The following is an 18,284-nucleotide window of genomic DNA, read 5'->3' on the forward strand; positions in this document are numbered from 1 at the left end:
TTTTTGTATCACGATGTCTTAAAAACACAAAGAGCAGAAATTTTCAGTTGACTTAAAACTGCTCCAATAAGCTCCAAAATATTAGTCATTTTTTTCACATTTTCTAAGAAGCAGCTGAGAAGTATGAAGTGACCATGTTTCTATCTGTATCGAGCAAGGGATGATTTATGGGGTCACCATTTCTGACAATAAAAACCTGTTTTTTTTTTTTTTTTTTAAACTAAATTAATTTCAGCTGATTTAGTGAGTTGATCCAGAGAAGGGTCAGATGAGTGTGAGTTTGTCCAGGACTGTGCAGCAGAGAAAAGGATGGGGAGGGAGGCAAAATGGATGTGATATGCCAGTTTGGGCATCAATGTGCCAGTGATCTGCTCTATCATAAGAGGCAATTTCATCCTACGGAAGTTTCAATCAACAATGCTTTCCTAAAAATCTACATGTTGAAAGGAAGAATCTTGCTGTCAAGATTCCCTGACTAAATCAGACAGGATATGATATTGCTTTGTGGTTTGTTTTATATTTAGCTTGTCTTGCGAACCCCTTGCTTTTATTTACGTGAGGAGGTTGGAAAAAGTCGTTGGGGCCATCTGGGTAAAGAAAGGTGTGTTGGACTGGGTTTGTAGAAAGTCTTAGAGTTTTCTTGCTCTCAGCAAAAAATAGCACTGTCTTGGTTGAATAAAATCATGTCCAACGTGTACTTTACAGTAGACTGATTACAGCTAAGCATTATGAACTACAATTCATTTAATAATGCAGAGCCTTCACAGGTGTAAATCAAAAGAGTGATGTTAAGCTTAGAGGAAGAAATGATTGATGTACCTTACATTTTTTAAGTGGTCTGTTGTGATCTCCTGTTTCCTTCTTAGTAATTCCCATCTTGATTTCATTATTTGTAGGTAAACTTATTTCATAATATCAGGGTTGGGTTTTTTTTGCATTTTTTTTGAAACTTTAAGTGGTATACTTTCAAATACTGCTCTACTTTGCTTTTGTTTCTGCCTGGGCTTCCCAAAGAAATGAGACTGATAAAGTCATGAGGTTTGTCTGTATCTTTCTCTATTCCTCATTCAGTTTTTTGAATGTGTTAACCAATTTCAGGCAAATTCAGCAGGGAGGTGGAGACCCCAGGGATGTGCAATTCAAGTTTCAGAAAATATGCGGGTGGCAGAGAAAAGAAGTATAAATTAGTTACCCTCTGGTGCTATGGTGTTGGCTCTCCACCCTGGAAAACTAAGGATTCCAAGTGGGATGTGACCTGTGAGACATGAATCTGCAACATTAATAATTAATTTTGCTGGTAACAAAACAGCTTATTTGTTTTTATAAGAACTGTTTTCTCTATTTGTAAATTGGAGACAAGGATGAACTCCAAGGTTCCAAGTTGCAAGCTAAAGAAAGAGGGTACATAACAATACCACTGTCTTCCACAGCATTCATGCTACTTTACTAACAACCATAATATTTTAGGCTTATTTTATCTTTCATTTTTCCCCTGTCCTGCCTCTTAGTTCTCCAGTGCTTCTGTGTTTACCAGAAAATAAAATGGCGTATAAAAAGAAATAAGGTGGATGAGATCCTGCCAAAGCTTGTAAGACTCAATGCGTTGTATCGTTTGCACAAGGAGAGGGGATAAAACCAGTATTTTTGGTCCTGGAGCCTGTTTACATTTCCCAGCGTGGAACAAGGAAAACAGCTTTCTATTAATAACAGTTATGATCTGGCTGTTGAAACACTGCTTTGTTAGTGAACAGACCAAGAAAATAACTAGAAAGTTTAATTATGCTTGTTGTTCTGAGTATCATCCACAGTAGGCAAAGCCTTTAACACTATCCAGCTAAGGCTGAGTGGCTTGCTTTCACATGTTTCAGAAATGAGTTGGAAAGGGTTTACATCATACTACAACTGAGGGCAGCAATTATTCCCTGGAGTGTGGCTGAGTACATATAATTGAAAAGGTTTAGGGCAGCTTAAACAAATTTGCAGGCATCAATAATTTGTAAATACTTAGATAAGCATAGAAATGTAATAGAAAAAAATCATATTCTGGTAACTCAAATTTCTATTTCTTGCATCACAACAAAAGAGGACATGGAGGAAAAGGAATTGTTTACTCAATTACTTCTTTTTTAACTGGAATTCCTTTGACACTTACTTCTGTATAAAACTTGAACTTAACCCAGTGTAGCTCTGACAGTTTTTTGGCCCCTGTAATGAATCAATACTTCATTCTTGCTGGTTTTTTTTTAGTTGAAAATTAAAGTGGATTCAGTTACATTAGAAGAAAAAAACCACACCTGTTTCTAATTGATGTTTTCATAAATCCATTTCTAGTTTTTATCTTGAATTTGTATTTATTTGTCATCTGCCCTCTGTAAGTCTAATTTTTTTCACAGTTGATGAAATGCTAAGTGCAGTATGAAATATGTAATGGTTAGCAGAGCTGGTCCAGCAAAAATCCAGCAGTCAATAAATGTAAACACGGAGTTTGAGAAAGAATGAAAGCACACTTAGGCAGAATGGACGATGGGTTGTTCTTAAAACACAACATTAATAATGCTGCACTTCTTTGACCTTGTTCTTGGCATTCCAGAGTCACAGTAGGACTTCAATGTGCTGACCAAGGTATAACCTTTAATTTAAAGGAACTGCTACTTGCAGAATCAGGCTCTGCCTCATTGACTAGCATGATTTCACTTGAGCTCTCAGCATTCGTGCTTGCCTCTGTTATGCAGAGCTTGGCACCAGTAGAATAAAATCTCCCTTTGACTGAGGATAAGATGCCTTTGCACTGATTCAGGATGTTTAGAACTAGCAAACAGCAGAAATTGAAGCATAATGTGCTGCTGTTCCCTTTTTCCTCCCCTGTCCCCTGGCAAAGCAGGCTATGGTTTAAAGAACAGAGCGTAGCTTTATGGTGCCACATTCCAAAGGCGTATAGTCCTGATGGATGTGTGCAAGATACTACAATACTTAAATCAAATGTAGCTGATTATGTGACATGAAGTATCCTTGCTTATTTGATTGCTTGCCTGCCATCTCCTCACAATACAGTACAATGTATTTCTGATTAGAAAACAAGATGCTAAAATTAGTTAGAGAGGTAGGGAAGGATTAGTGTTGGTAGGCACAAATTAGCAAAATGTATGTAAAAAACGATCAGTGAGGATACCTACTCTGCTCTGTTCAGACACACTGTGCTTCTTGTTTTTCTTGCCAATCGAGCATCCTGAAAGAAACTGGCTTTAGTGTAGATTTTCGTGAGATGCTAATTGCTGACAGATTCCATACCACATATTAAGCTAATTGAAGCATCAAGATTACATGAAGAGAAATACCATTAAAATTCTGTAGACTACACAAATATATGGAATAAGTCCTTGCTGTAGTGCCAGAGGAAATGCAGATCATTTTCATTACTGAAGTAGTAAGTCTTACTGGAACTCATGCTGCCAAGAAGGTCTACAGCATTTCTCTTTTTTCAGTGATTATAGTGATTATTTTTTGTGTGCTTATATTTCAGACTATTCACGGAAAAACACTTAATTTTGATGTAAAAATAATAACAACAGAATAAATTAGCAATCATCCTTATCTTGTTCAGCACCTTTAAAATGATGACAACTGTAAAGTCCTGTTACCATACTTTCAGTCATAAATGTGTGCTAGATGTTATGGTTTGATTTAACTGCACATTTTGTAACCAGACATGGAGATTTGTATACAGGTAAGCACTTCAGGTTGACAGTGACTCTTGTATGAGGTCAAGCATAGCTTGTATGAGCATATTAACTCTTCGAAAGGGTAGATAACAGCAGGACAAGGGGAAATGGTTTTAAGTTGAGGGAGGGAAGATTTAGGTTGGATGTCAGGGGGAAGTTCTTTACAGAGAGAGTGGTGAGGTGCTGGAACAGGCTGCCCACAGAGGCTGTGGATGCCCCATCCCTGGAGGTGTTCAAGGCCAGGTTGGATGGGGCCCTGGGCAGCCTGGTCTAGTATTAAATGTGGAGGTTGGTGGCCCTGCCTGTGGCAGGGGGGTTGGAGATTCATGATCCTTGAGGTCCCTTCCAACCATTCTGTGATTCTGTGATAGCTCTTTTTTAAATATCTGCATTTCTTTCATAATATAACAGTATCTTATGAGCTGATAAATTCAAGCAGCTTATTCCTTGAGAACTTCTTTCATAGAGCACCAACATCTTCCTGTTCTCTTATGTTTAGCTCCTGGACTGCTGTCATGAGATGTCCTTTAAAAGCATCTCCTTCTCTCCTTACACCTTGGAAGGAACCTTCAAAGGTGATTTAGACTAGACTATTGAGTTTTAGGAAGCTAAAGAGTCGTAAAAATAATCCCATGTTAAGTGATAGTTATATTTGTCTTCGGTAATCCTGAGATCACAGAAGGTATTGTACAGTAACTGCACAGTTTTAAAGCAGGGAAGTATGTATGTATGTAGACTGTCCAGTCTCCTTTTATCTATAAACATGGTGCAGTCTTCAATGTTAGCTCCCTTATTTGGCAGGAAGCTGCTTTGTAGCCCCTTTTTAGTACTTTTGGAGAAGGATTTTGCATGTCATCCATGCATGGTAGTTCTAGGAAATCCCCAGTATTCCTTGTCATGAAGGAAAATTCATATGTAGAAGTAGGGCAAATAACTGGAGATGTTGTGAAGACTCAGTTATGTCAGCTGAAAAGGAGGAGGACAGGTGTATGTCTGTGGGTATGAAAGCACCTTCTAAAGTAAAGGCGAGTGAAATTTAAAAAAGGAAACTATATAGGCAATAAAAATGTGGGTAGTAGGAAAGTTACTTATATTCTATTTTAGTTAGTATGTTATGAGATATTTTTATTATTACTAAGTATTTCAAGAATGAAGGACTGAGTTAAAATATGCTAGAATTTTTTATTCCATTCTTTGACCTTGTGCATTAAAAATGATTATTTCCAATATATAGTAAATACAAATATACTACAGCATAAACATCAAAGTCATATTTTATAACACCTCTTGTCTTCTCTAAGGTTTGAATGAGTCAGTATTATTTGAAGCGTTTGCTCATTCTGAATGTTGAGTATGGGGCAGTATTTTCTGTATTTTTACCCCATTTGCAGTGTTTTGGCAGAATAAGAGAATTTAAGTTCAAAGATGCCTCTGGTTCAACTGGTTGCTTAAAGCAGGGGCAACTTCAAAGTTATTTCAGGTTTTGCTGGACCGAATATTTGCAGAGTTGTGGTTGACTGCTGCTCCCTGCCGTGGTGTCCTCAGTGAACTTGCTCAGGGTGCACCCTGGGCCCTTACTCAGGGCTTAAAGAAGATATTCAACAGCCCTGACACCAACAGGGCACCCTGAGGAACATAGGTTCCCACCTGGATGCCCATCCACTGACCACTGCTCTGTGGTCTCAGCTGCTTTCCATTCATCTTCTATTCCACCCACACAATCTCTTTTTCTCCAATGCAGCTATAAAAATGTGACAAGACAGCAGTAGAACCCTTTTTAGATGCTGGGTAATTGATCTGAAATGCCTAAATACGCAGTGGCTGTTGGCAGTTCATCTTGTCTGCTAACCACATATTTCTGATAACAGGAACCACAGACTTGGGGAAAAAGACCAGGATGCTACACTGCCACTCCAGGCCAGTTACCACATACCAACAGATATTCCACCAATTGCATCTAGCTGCAGTATAGTATGGTAGTTATTTCCCTCTCATCTGACTCTAGGCCAGTCTGTTTGTTGTACCTGTCCCAGGTCTTACCCAGCTTTGATGCCAAGTGACACAATATGGTGGTAGATCAGGCTCTAGATCAGAAAGAAACTACCACATTTACTGCTGTCTTTGGCAGAAGGAATTGCCAAATTTATTACAAAGGAGGAACATGGAGGAAGGAAATACTTTGATTTCCATTTGGAGAGCTCTCTTGGCAGCCATTATGGCTTCAGTTTGCTTCTGGAAGCTTTTATTGTACAGATACAGGTATGTACGTATACATGTATGTGTATTTGTAAGTGTATGTGTGTATATATAAATATATATATATATATATATATATGCACGCACCAGCACAGTTTATTCTCAACATTGTAATTTTTTAGGGTTTGCACTGTTTTTTTGAGTCTGAGACTTAAGTTGCCAATTCAGTTTAAATTCTCCATCTTGTTAAATGGAAATTTTTAGGGATGTAGTCCTGTAAGATCTGTGCTTAGAAACAGTATGTAGAATTAAGGGCATAACAGGATAATGTTTTTTTTTTTCCTGTGCCAGTTTGTTTTCTCATGCTGTTTATGTAATAAAAGCATTACAGTCACACAGCTGAGAACAGAAGTAAACTTTATGACCCATTAAATGTGTTTGTGGAACAATAGGGAAATTCATTACTTTCCCAAGCAAGCAAGCGATGGGGGATAAAAAGAGTTTTGGTAAGGAATCTCGGATAAAAAATGTTCATGTGTGCATGGATGATAAGGTGAGATGAGATATGTCCAGAAAAAAAGACAAACAGCTTCTGATTTGAAAAATTAAATAGATGAGTACCCCAGCTGGCCAGATACAATCTTCCAGGCACAGCAGGCAGAACTTCAGTACATGAAAATTTATAATTTGATTGTAATGCATTTCTGATAAGCAGCATGCATGTCTTAGAAAACAGTGCAGTCACTATAATGTGAAAGCAGATTTATAAAAACAGATTTTGGTGTTAAGTACGTACTGCTAAACAGTGCCAGCCATAATAGTCTTGATCCATGTCAGTTCATCACATTTCACCAGGGAGAACAAGGTCTTATGATATACAGCATGCTATTTATTTCTGTTTTATTGTTTTCATACTGCTCTGAACAGCTGTCTCTGTTTAAGTGATGAAATGAACTTGTTCCTCTTTAATCAGTATCAATAATCAGGAGCATCCATCTAAGGAAATATCTGATGGATTCCTATAATGTCAGCGCTGCTGATTGGTGAATCTACATTTGTTTCACTTTTATTCCTGTCTACTTTAATGCTATATTTGATTTTTGCTTCTTGTCTATGTATTTGATATTCCTAAATTTCTAACCCTTTTAAGCCATTCTTAAATTTTGCTGATGCTCAAATTCTTACAAGTCTGAAGTTCCTACTGGATTAAAGCTTGCTTAAGCTGGTTCCACATGTGTTTATGTTGCTGTTTTCTGTATCATATTATTCTGTCATCATCAAATCCAAGGCATCCTCCTCTCTTTCCACATTACCCATCTTACTCCACTATCCCAGGCAAATGACTGAGGGAAAGTAGTGATGTGGAGAAGTGAAAATATAAGGCAGAGCAGCCACTATCAAGGGAATGGAAGAAGTATTGACAAGATATTGGTTTTGGCAGCATGTATACTTCCTCATCTAGGCTTCCTCTCTAGCCAATGGAAAAAAAAGACATTCCTTCAGAAGGTGATTAATCCCATCCTGTAATAGTTTCTGGAAGTGCCTGGCCCTCTGTTGGCTGCAGAGGAGCAGAGATGAGTAGCTGAAATAAGTGGTTATAAGTAGCTGGAGTTAGGAATGATGAAATCCATCCCTTAGGAGAATTTTCTTAGCAGCTCCAACACATACAAACAACACTCTAGGTTTCACCCAGTAGTCTGTGTAAGAACTAGTGCTTCACCTTGCATGTGCACTGCAACATTCCTCTTCCAGAAATATGTATTGAGACTTCACACCCTGTGTGAACAGTGATCTTCGTATGCTATGGGGGGAATAAAAGAGCACCAATAATAAAACAACCCCACTGAGATTAAAAATACTATTTTAGATTGCCTTCTGCTTTTTGTCTCGGAAAATGTGAAGCAAGTGCAGTTCTGCCTTTCATCTGATACTGATTTAAGAAGATCTTCTGGAGTCCAGTAGCTGGGCCTGTCCTGAGACTTCAGCAGATCTGAGAGATATTGCATCAGCAGTGATGATAATTTTAACTGAGCCAAGACAAGCATTTATTCATTATGAATGAATTATCTTGAATTTATTATGTGCTCTTTATTTACACATACATCAAAGACATTCTCTGACTGCAGTGTAACAGTGACTCCAGTTTTAAAGTCTAAGTGCATGTAAATTGCTTGATGGAGGTTGATTTCATTCACTTGGTCATTCTAGCAAACATTTGTCCACAAAACAATTTGAAATAGTTTTCTGGCTGTTTTAGATTTGGTTTGTAGCTGACATTAGGTTCTGAGAGAACGAAAAATACATGAATAACTTTGTTTCATGTTTCATAATGGCTGATTGAATTCACACCATTCTTTCATATGGGAAAAATCAGCTTTACTTTGTATAGCATCTTTTGCAGAAACTGTATCTTCAAATTAAAAGTTAACAGACAGGATATGTTACAGTAAGATTAGGGGAAAGTGGATTGGTATAAATAATGGATTTGTTCAAGAAGCACTTCTGGAGGGTGAAACCACGTGAGAGACCTAGACTAGGGAACTGAGTTAGCCATACAGGGAACTGAGTTTTTATTTGGACAATACAGTTTTAAGGCAAAATGTTTCCATTACTCTTTTCTAGATGACTGGAGTTGCAGAAGAGATAAAGAGCTCAATCTCAGAAACAGTGAGGGTAGCATAGCAACTGCTGGCTGCAGGGGAATATAGGAGAATGGGAGAGATTTGTGTGCACAGATGGCTGGGAAAGCCTTGTGAGAAAGCTTAACAGTGGTATTAAGGCGTTGGTTTGGTCTATGGGTTTTCACACCTTAAAAAGAAATGACAAGCAGAGAGAGCTGCTTGGGAATGGCTGATACACTTGTGGTGATTAAATTTTATCCCTGTTTGACAAAACAGTGGTGAAGATGCCATAAAAGAGGGCTCCACAGTTTTGAAATAAAAACAATAATTTAAGATTAGTGGAGACAGGGAGACAGCAAGGAACATGCTGAGGGATGCAGAAGTAATAATAAATGGATGCTTCTCGAACAGAGGTGCCAGTATGTTAGACGGTGACAACTATTAAGTCAAAAGTGATGGAAAAAGCAGTTGCATAATAATAAAAAACTCATTTAGAAAGCATGTAGCTGAAGGAAACTGAACCAAAGCCGGCTAAACACCTAGTAAGTCAAAGTATGCAGGGAGATTTGCTAGGAAGAAGTCACTGAGCACATACAGAGGTATCCATGAGTATTGCAGCAGAGAATCCAGTGTCAGTAGTAGAGACAGACGTAAAACAGCAGTACTGCCTAGTGACTCAGGTAACTGTCCATAAATATGCATGGACCTAGAGAGGATGTGTGCACACACTTGGAAAGAACACTGTGTGGACGCTTCCCTCATGCCTCATGTACCGAGAGCAACATGTTCCCTGCTGGTTGCCATCTCAATTTCCACATCATGCAGCATGGCACATCTCTCTTTCTCTTGTCTCTAAGGGCCCAGGTGCTGGTACTATGTGGTGTTGGGTTGTTCTGCTGTGCCCAGTACAGAATGTCCCAGATCTCAGAGGGATGAGGGCTGGTGTGGCAGCCAGAACACATGGTCATGAAGTACATTGCTCCATGGAGCTGGACTGTATAAGCCATCTCCTGCTGTGGGACACAGCACATCCATTACACAATACTGAGCGTGCTGTCAATATGATCAGATGCTAATTTCTCCCATCCCCATAACTGTTACAGCAAATGTCATAAGTTCCCAGTAACTCAAGGAGTTTGTTCACCTGACCAGTAAATAAACTTACCCTGTCCTCAGGATCTCTCTGTGTGATAGGAGGAGCTGCAATAAGCAGTCTTAGATGTCTATGCTTCCTTCCTTCTGTGTTACTCAGCTGTGCTACACTGTGGACACTCCTGTAGTCCTTTGCCACTGGGACTTGAGTAATTAATGAATTATCTGCATAAGCTGAGCAACAATACAACTGGGGGAGATTAAGAAAAAGCAATATGCATTAACTGTGCCTGCATAGGGCACAAATTAACTGTATTGAAGGAGTAGATGTCAAGAATTCTCCCTTTTACTATTCTGCCCTTCAGGACATGGAGCAAGAAAAGAAGAGATATTTTCTGAATGGAAGTGCTGGCTTTATTTTGAAAGTGGGATTTGATCTTGTTGCTTTTTTTTCTCCTTGGCATAATTGATATCTCTAATGCGGTTTCTGTGTTCTGTATCAACATTTATTTATCTAATTAATTCTGCCTTTCTGTGCATGTGAATTTGCTTAAATTTCTCATGGGACCTTTCCCTTCCTTGTGTTCCGCCAACTGGCCTTTTCATGTTGCTATTTTTCCTAATTATCCCTGAAACAATACTGGAAAACAGTGAATTTCTTCTCAGGCAGGAAAACCTGAGAATCTTCTTGATCACAAGCAGCATAATAAATCCAGCCCTTATCATTGATTCATTACAGCTAAAACCTGCCTTGTATTTCAGTAATTCCCAGGAATGCAAATTACAGAAAAGAGGTGAGACAACCTAATGGCTTCTGTCAGTTCTTCTGCTTTCTTTCCATCTGCCTTGGCCAGTTAGTCCACTCTCTCATTTGCACTGGGTCTAATGCTTTCCCCCTCTTATAGTTGCCTGATTTAACTCACTTTGGGGAACAGCTTTCCACCTAGAGAGTGGCTTGCTGTGTCACAGGCACGCACAGAAGCTTGTATGCAACAATGCACCCCCTTGGTGACACACTGGAACAGGTTGCTCAAAGAGGTTGCGGATGCCCCATCCCTGGAGACATTCAGGGTCAGACTGGATGTGGTTCTGGGCAGCCTGGTCTGGTGGTTGGTGACCCTGCCCATGGCAGGGTGGTTGAAATTAGATGATCATTGTGGTTCTTTTTAACCCAGGCCATTCTATGATTCTATGATTCTATGATTTGAGATAGGCAACAGAAAAGAGGGCTGAAAAGTAGGTGCTCAAATTAGGGATGGAAGAGCAAGACACCATTTCAGATGAGCAACTGCATAAGCTCAGCTCTGTAGTCTGAGATAGAATTAGCAGTGAGAGAAGGAAATCTCAGTCAAAGATCTGTGATAATCAACAAACATATTACTGGATTTAATGAATTCAGTAGCAATGATGGGGAAAGGCTATAGACTTCTAGCTTGTCCACTTAATCTAAAGTCACAAGACTCGACTGCATCATGTGCACAGTGTCTGTCAGAAGGTTTTCAATGATGTCTGTCTTACCTTGCTGGTAATACAAGTATCTACTCTAGGCATTTGCTACATTATTAGGTGTCTTACCTTTGGGAGTAAATTACATTTGTGGATGAGATCCGAGCTCCAGCTCTTGTCTTCCAGAACTGTAACGGCACTGGTGCTCTTAAGACACAGACATTTACTGTGTTTTTTTTCTTACCTCCTTCATCTTCAAGTCAATCTGGGAAATAGTTTTTCAGCTGTTATTTAGGCTGTGAGAAAAGTCTGTCGTCATTAGGAATTTGTGTCATTGTAACTAGTACTATGACTGGAAGTGGCATTAATGAATAATGAACATGATAATCCTATTCTCCTGTGGTGTGACAGTCCCCCAGGTGAGCCTGAATTACAGCAGTGCTATTACTGAAGCATCAACCTTTGGAAAGAATAGGTTGGCAGGCTGTAATCTGTGAAGCACATCACCTCCTGTAGAGAGAAACCTAATTGGCCCAATTGTGAAAACCCATGTAGGAGCCTTGCCTGAGCTTAATTTTGATCACAGAAGAAAAGCTTCTTTTCTAAGAGCAGGGGAATAAAGTGGCAACTGTGGGAGGAGGTGAGCTACAAATAAAACAATTTTCCAAATAAATTCACAATTGGAAGTACTTTTATGGCCTCTCACCTCACAACACAGGCAGCATTTAATCGATAGTAGCATCTCAAGTGCAATGCAATGAGTTTTCTCATATTAGCTTTGCATTTAATATTAATCTACAGCCCTATTAAGCTGCCATCATGCAATTCCTGGCTGAGATTGTGCCGCATGTGAAAAGTCGCTGTCTGTTTTGCACCTGTGACATAGTTTTTGTAAGCATTTATTCCTAGAGCTTCATCTTCAGTGTACAGAAAAAAAGCACAGCAATTTTCTTTAAGCCTCTACTAAGTTCTGAGGTTGGAGACATAGGGAAATCAAACCAGTGAAAAGCTCCATGAAGTAAACTTTATTTTTGAGAATGTACTGCCAGCCTACGACTGGCATGTGTCTGTCTTTTCCAGATATGTTTGTTTGAACCTGCATGTGGCAAAGCCTTTTGAAAGGTCTCATTTCTTGGAGAAAAACGCTTTGGGTAATAGTAGTGCTTCTCAGTTTATGTTGATGAGGGTAATTGTCTGGAAAAAAGTCACAGAGAGACTTGCTGTAGAGCAGAATGCTTGGAGAGATTGAAGGCTGTGCAATGGAAAAACTATTTAGGATGAGCAAAGGCAGTCTGTTAGATATAATATATTTGCTACCAAAGTGATTTAGAAAACAAAAATCCAAATATTTTCTGAAGTTTCAGATCTACTCAGTCTAAATTGAGAGGATGAGGCACCTCAAAAGGCATCTGGTGGTAGAAGTGATTTATGTTATTTGAACAGTCACACCTTTTGTCTGAAGGCAGGTAAGGACTAACAGAGTCACGAAGAAACCAGGTATCTGACAGAACTATGACCTGGGACCCAGTGAAACTCATAGAAATGTTTCACAGGAATATTGAAAACAGTTGGTGAAGTTCTAGCTTCTAGATTATTCTGAGGGTTGACATCATTTTCTGTATCTGCTGCATGTCTCATGGTATCACATAGGTGACAGCATCCCAGCCAGGTCTGATTCAGCACACAGAGTGCCTGGGTACTTGAAGTATCTGAGTTAAGTGGGTGCATGGCTGCAGCTAGTGTGGCTACATCAGTTCCATGTCCAGGGGCTGTCCCTGGCACAGTTTCTTCAGCAAACTTACTTGCACAGGACTGAGAACGAATGTGCTATGTGTCCACTGAAGGACAAGAGGTTCTCCAATGCTGGTACATTTTTTGCAATAAAATACACACACCTCTTCTCAAAGAAGGTGGCATGTGAGGATTTAGCAGTCCAACCTTTCACTAGTTTGGCATTTTTGAGTATTTTCATATTTCTGTGACACGACTGAAGGTAGCTGCTCTTTGTTTAATAGCACGTGCAAAAGTCCCTCATTCTAAGTGTTATTTTGTTCTCCCTTTTACTGAAATACATCTGGCCTTTGGTTTGGATTGTTAGACCTGCATAGCTCAATTTTCACTGTTTAATAACTGATTTCATGTTTCCCTTGTAAGTAATCATATTATCAAATTGTGTACATGGACCAAGAGCAAACATGTTCCAGTAACAACAGGTGTAGAGAAGTCTGCACAGCAATATAGCAGCAAGATCTAAACTGTTCCTTGAATAACTGCTAAAATAGATAGTTATGAATAATGAATAGTTTTCCAGATAAGGCATATTGCTGTTAAAAATGGAGATGTAATGATGAGATGGATCAGTGTTTTTTTTTTAAACTGCTGCCCTATCTATCAACAAAATTCTCTGTATATAATTGAAGTGTGCTGCTTTTCTTTCTTGATATAGATAGGCTTAGTAAACTCACAGCTCCAGCAATCACCCACCACTCAGGAAAATTAGCATTTGAATTTACAGCAGCTCTCCATTTGGCTGTCTCGGCTGCATTTTTGAAAATAAATTCAATTTATATTTTGTTTATGTGTTTATTGCATTCTCAGTAAGCAACAGAAGGCTTGAGGAAGAATATAAATCTGTTCAACTGTTTGGAAGGGTAGATAATAGCAGGACAAGAGGAAATGGTTTGAAGTTGAGGGAAGATTTAGGTTGGATGTCAGGGGGAAGTTCTTTACAGAGAGAGTGGTGAGGTGCTGGAACAGGCTGCCCAGAGAGGCTGTGGATGCCCCGTCCCTGAAGGTATGCAAGGCCAGATTGGGCCCTGGGCAGCCTGGTCTAGTGTTAAATGTGGAGGTTGGTGGCCCTGCCTGTGGCAGGGGGGTTGGAGATTCATGATCCTTGAGGTCCCTTCCAACCCCGGCCATTCTGTGATTCTGTGTACTTCTTTTATCTATCTGAAACACATGGAAGTCGATTGAAGTCAGAAGTACCTCAGCTGAGTTGGAAGCACATTCTGCCACTACTGCTGTGTAATAAATATTGCTTCCGTCAATAAGTGAGCTTCTTAATTCCAGAGACTACTCACTGAAGTGGTTGCTGGCAGGCATGAATAAGAACCTGGCTGACAACCTCTGACTTTCATGCAGCTCCTTGCATGGAAAAATGCTCACATGGTGGAGGAACACAAAGTCAATCCTAACTACTGTAGATACTTTTTACCATGCACTTTTCTATGTGTTCTCTTATAGCTGCATGGTGAAACTGAAAGGTCAGCTTACTCTTATTAGGTGATTTAGGCTTTCTCATTGAATAGAAAATGTTGGTTTGGGGATAGTAAATCATCAAATAAGTTACTTATGTGTGAAATGAAAAGCCACCTGGAGGTCAGTTTCCAGTACATTTATCATGGACTCAGGCAGCGTGGAAGTACCCGGCTAAGCCCATTAATTGTTTGACTGACTGCTATGACCTGAAAAACAAGATAGGAATATCAGACAATAATGACTTAATTTGGACTTTAAACACTGCTGCTTTTTCAGTCAGGTTCTGTAGTATGTTCCTGCCTCAGACCTATGAATCTGCAGTGGTAACAGCTCTCTGCCAGAAGCCAGAGAGAGCCGCACCCTCATTGATCTTATGAGTTTCGCAGCAAGACCTTTAGATGGCCGAATATAAGGCATGTTCTGTCATGCTCAAGAGCCAAGGGATAGCAGAGGTTGAGAGGTGATGCAGTGGTTTCTCAGGGTTTCAGCCTTGCTACTGCAGGATGGAGCTGGCTGCAGACAATGTGCAGCAGGTTCTCAACATCAGCCAGCGCAATCAGCCTCAGGCATTTCTGTGTGCCCTTTTCTTCCCCATGCCAAGGATTCAGATCACAGTACCTGCGATCACTTCATACCACCTGTGATTACAAACCATGATCTTGAGCGAACAAAAGAATAAAATGGTTTATCAGAAAGCATTCAGAAGCTGTGATTTTTTTTAGCCTTCTGCTTTTAAGTAAGCTGTACTTTTTTGCTGACTTACTGAAAACTCCTACATCCAAATGTTAATATTGCTTTGACCTGTATACTTAATATTATGGACTTCTATGGTTGTAATTTCTTTTTTGCCCAATATGCATCTTCCTGAGAAAGTCACCAGTGGCATGTCCCCTATTGACACTGTTGAATTTATACTGTTTTTTGGCATAACATATGCAAAAGAGTCTTTTTTTGTTGTTGTTGTTTTTTTTGCGAGGTCCTGTGGTATGTTACAGGGTCTAGGCATGCAAAAACAGTACTTAGGTAATTCAGATAAGAGTTTTGTACATGCTCCTAACACTCAGGCTAGAGCCATGCTAAGGACATCCATAGCTTCTGAAGTACTTTCAAGCCCTTTGCGTTGACCTGCAATGAATTGTGGACTTGAGAGCCTGAAGCTTTTAATGGGAAAACACCTGTTGAGGCACTAACAGGTCACACATCTATTGGCTGTTGGTAAGGGAGTGGTCAAGTGTTAAGTCATCTAGAGTCCTGTTGGTAAAGGATTAATAACAATTCAAACAAAGTTGGCTGGCTAATGAGGACAGTGCAGTGTTTGTGCTGTAGTTGTGGCACATGGCTAAGCTTTGCTGGGCTGGGCTGTGCCATGCTGTGCCAACACTGAAAATGAGGGACAGGCTGAGAGGCACAGCCCTTCTGGAGGTGCTAGTTCTAGGAGTCTGAGTTGCATAACAAAGCCAGCTGTGGTTTTGTTGTGGCATTGTACACTATGTTCACATACTAGGTATGAACTTCTTATAATGCCTTTATCAGTGCATGTGAATTGCTGACACTCTAGAGACTCATGTAAACAGGAACACTGCTTTTTGCTGTGCTCCTTACAGATACTGCTACTGTTTTATTAAATGAGTTAATTTAAAAGAAATCTGTGCTGAATCTAATAACTCTTAACAACTGAGCTAGTTTTCTTAATTCTAAACTTGTTTGTCAACTCAGCATTAAGAGTTTCTGCTTTTTTTCTTTTTACTCTATGATTGGCAGTCAACCACATAAATATGAATTTACAGCAGGCAAAAAAGTCATCTAAAATACTAGAAAAAATAGTAAAATGTTCTATTTAATTATATTGAAAACATTTCTCATTCTGTTTTTCTCTTCTCAGTTAGTAGCCTCCATCGTGTTTATCAGCTTTGGCGTGGTAGCAGCATTCTGTTGTGCAATAGTTGATGGAGTGTTTGCAGCACGGCATATAGTAAGTATAGTGATTTTCTGTCATCTTTCATTTTTGATGACTTATGTTCTTTCTAGCAGGAAAACATTTTGTTTTGGCTTGTATCTAGCAGCATGTTATTTCTTGATAATTCTCTTTGTTGGAGAAATATCTTTTGGCAAAAAATCAACAGAAAAGCCCATCATGCCAGTGTCTAGAGATGGTACCAACTATTTATTCATCACTGAGAGGTCCAAACACTGAGGTGCTGTAAAATGATGTAATGATAGATGCGATAAAATGCATGCCTGTTTGCAAATGGAAGATGCTTCAACCACCACCAGCTTCTGGTTCCTTTTGCACATAGGATTTGTGAGCATGGTCAGAATTTGGAAAGCACCAAATGGTAGTGAGAACCATAAGTCTCCTTGGAAGTCTTAGTATGAAAGTAAATTGTGGCAGCACGAAAGGAATATTCTGTTGGAGTACAGGCAGCAGAGGATGTGGCAGGCTTTTGTTGGAGATGTACCTACTGAGTTGCAAATGATCCAAACTTCATCATCTGCCTGCCATCAAAGGTTGGGTCCTTTACCTCAGAATGACTAGTATTTCCAGTATGTCTTCCAAACCCAGTCCCTCTTCTTTGTAATCATGTTTCATGCTAAACAAACACCGTAAGATTCTGACATGACCTGTTTTTGCTTGGATGGCCATTCTACTGGATGACTCCTGGTATAACTTTGTCTCTGATTAGGACAGAAGTGTAAACCCACTTTTCATGGGAGATACTTAGAAGAAGAAGGAAGCAGATTCCTATTCAGAGTTTCTGCTGACAAAAGTCCAGTTGTTATGCCCCAGAAAACCATTTCCATTTATTCAAATATTGGCTCTAACTCCTAATTTCCCAGGAATCAGACATTTTTGTCCTGCTGTGATGTGGTCATTAGAAGATGTTTGGATTGTGTTTGTACAGTAAGGGAAACTTCAAGAACTTGGTGTTTTTTGAAGAAAAAAAAAACAAAAAAAACCCTTGAATCTCATGGTTCCTGAGGGGATAGGTTGTTCTCCTTCGATCACTGTTGGCTCATAATGCCATAGGTTACCTCAGACTCTTAACAGGATAAGATAAGCTCCTATTCAGCATCACTTTGCCATTTTTAGTGACTTGTTTGGGTTTACTTGTATTTCTTCCAGATTTTGTGTGGTAGCTTCTTAATCTTCCCTGCCCACTAAGTAGGGTTTTCAGAAGTACATACCATTCTTAACTCAAACATAACTTAACTGGTAGTCAGTCTTGTATATAGGATAGCACATGATCTACACTGAGAGCAAAGGGAAAGCCATGTTAATAGTTCTGCCTGCCACCAGCCTGAGAGTCAGGGTGGTATGGCGAGCCCTGTGTTCTCCTTGCCATATGCTGACAGTTTGCTGACACTGCGGCCAATCAGCTCTTATCACAGTGATGCCATTATGTAGCCACAACCACACATTGCTGAGGTTACATGTGCTTTCACCTTCTTGGTGGTGAGTTCTTGTGTCGGAGGCCAGTGAATCTCAAACAGAGATGAACATCAACTCTTTTCATTTTTTTAGGCACTCTTTTAGTCAGTTTTCACCCTTCTGGCCTTAAGTTTCTTTCAAAAATCTTACTTAACTATTCTAGAAATAGCACTGGTTCCTAACTAAATGAAGCATTTGTATCATATTTGAATATTATCATGTCCTTGTATCTGAAGAAACAGAGCCTCTATCTAGTGGTTGTATTTGTCTCCTCTTCATTGGTGCATCAATAGCTGCATGGCATCTCTTTCTTTTATGTCATGCTCTTGATTTGTCATTGTGAACTAAAAGTGATTCAGTTCACTGCAGTGCTTTCCAGGGAGAGTATGGACTAGAGAGTCATCACAGCGGAGCATGAAGGCACAAGATCATCCCACTGGCGTGACAAGAAGGCATTTTGCAGTCCTAGAAGTAGTTCTGCATCTGGTTAAGTCAGTGAGTGGGCAGTTATGTCATCTGTGA

At 39.6% G+C, this 18,284-nt stretch overlaps 1 protein-coding gene across 7 annotated transcripts in view; it reads left to right on the forward strand.

The window, feature by feature from the left end:
* Positions 1-18,284, forward strand: part of TMEM255B (transmembrane protein 255B) — a 67,487-nt gene that overhangs the window by 12,839 nt on the left and 36,364 nt on the right. For 6 of the 7 annotated variants that reach the window (XR_006178235.1, XR_006178236.1, XM_042868075.1 and 3 more), the window contains exons 4-5: positions 16,215-16,304; positions 18,132-18,257. Coding sequence is in view for 5 of the 7 variants with exons in the window: in XM_042868075.1 (XP_042724009.1) it covers positions 16,215-16,304; positions 18,132-18,257 (216 nt within the window). In the remaining 2 variants the exon portion in view is untranslated. The remainder of the gene's footprint in view (positions 1-16,214; positions 16,305-18,131; positions 18,258-18,284) is intronic. The other variant, XM_042868078.1, reaches the window with a different exon arrangement.

Source organism: Lagopus leucura, unplaced genomic scaffold (genome assembly GCF_019238085.1).
Source record: "Lagopus leucura isolate 7727_CA_CO unplaced genomic scaffold, USGS_WTPT01 Super-Scaffold_100001, whole genome shotgun sequence".
In the NCBI taxonomy this organism is placed as follows: Eukaryota; Metazoa; Chordata; class Aves; order Galliformes; family Phasianidae; genus Lagopus; species Lagopus leucura.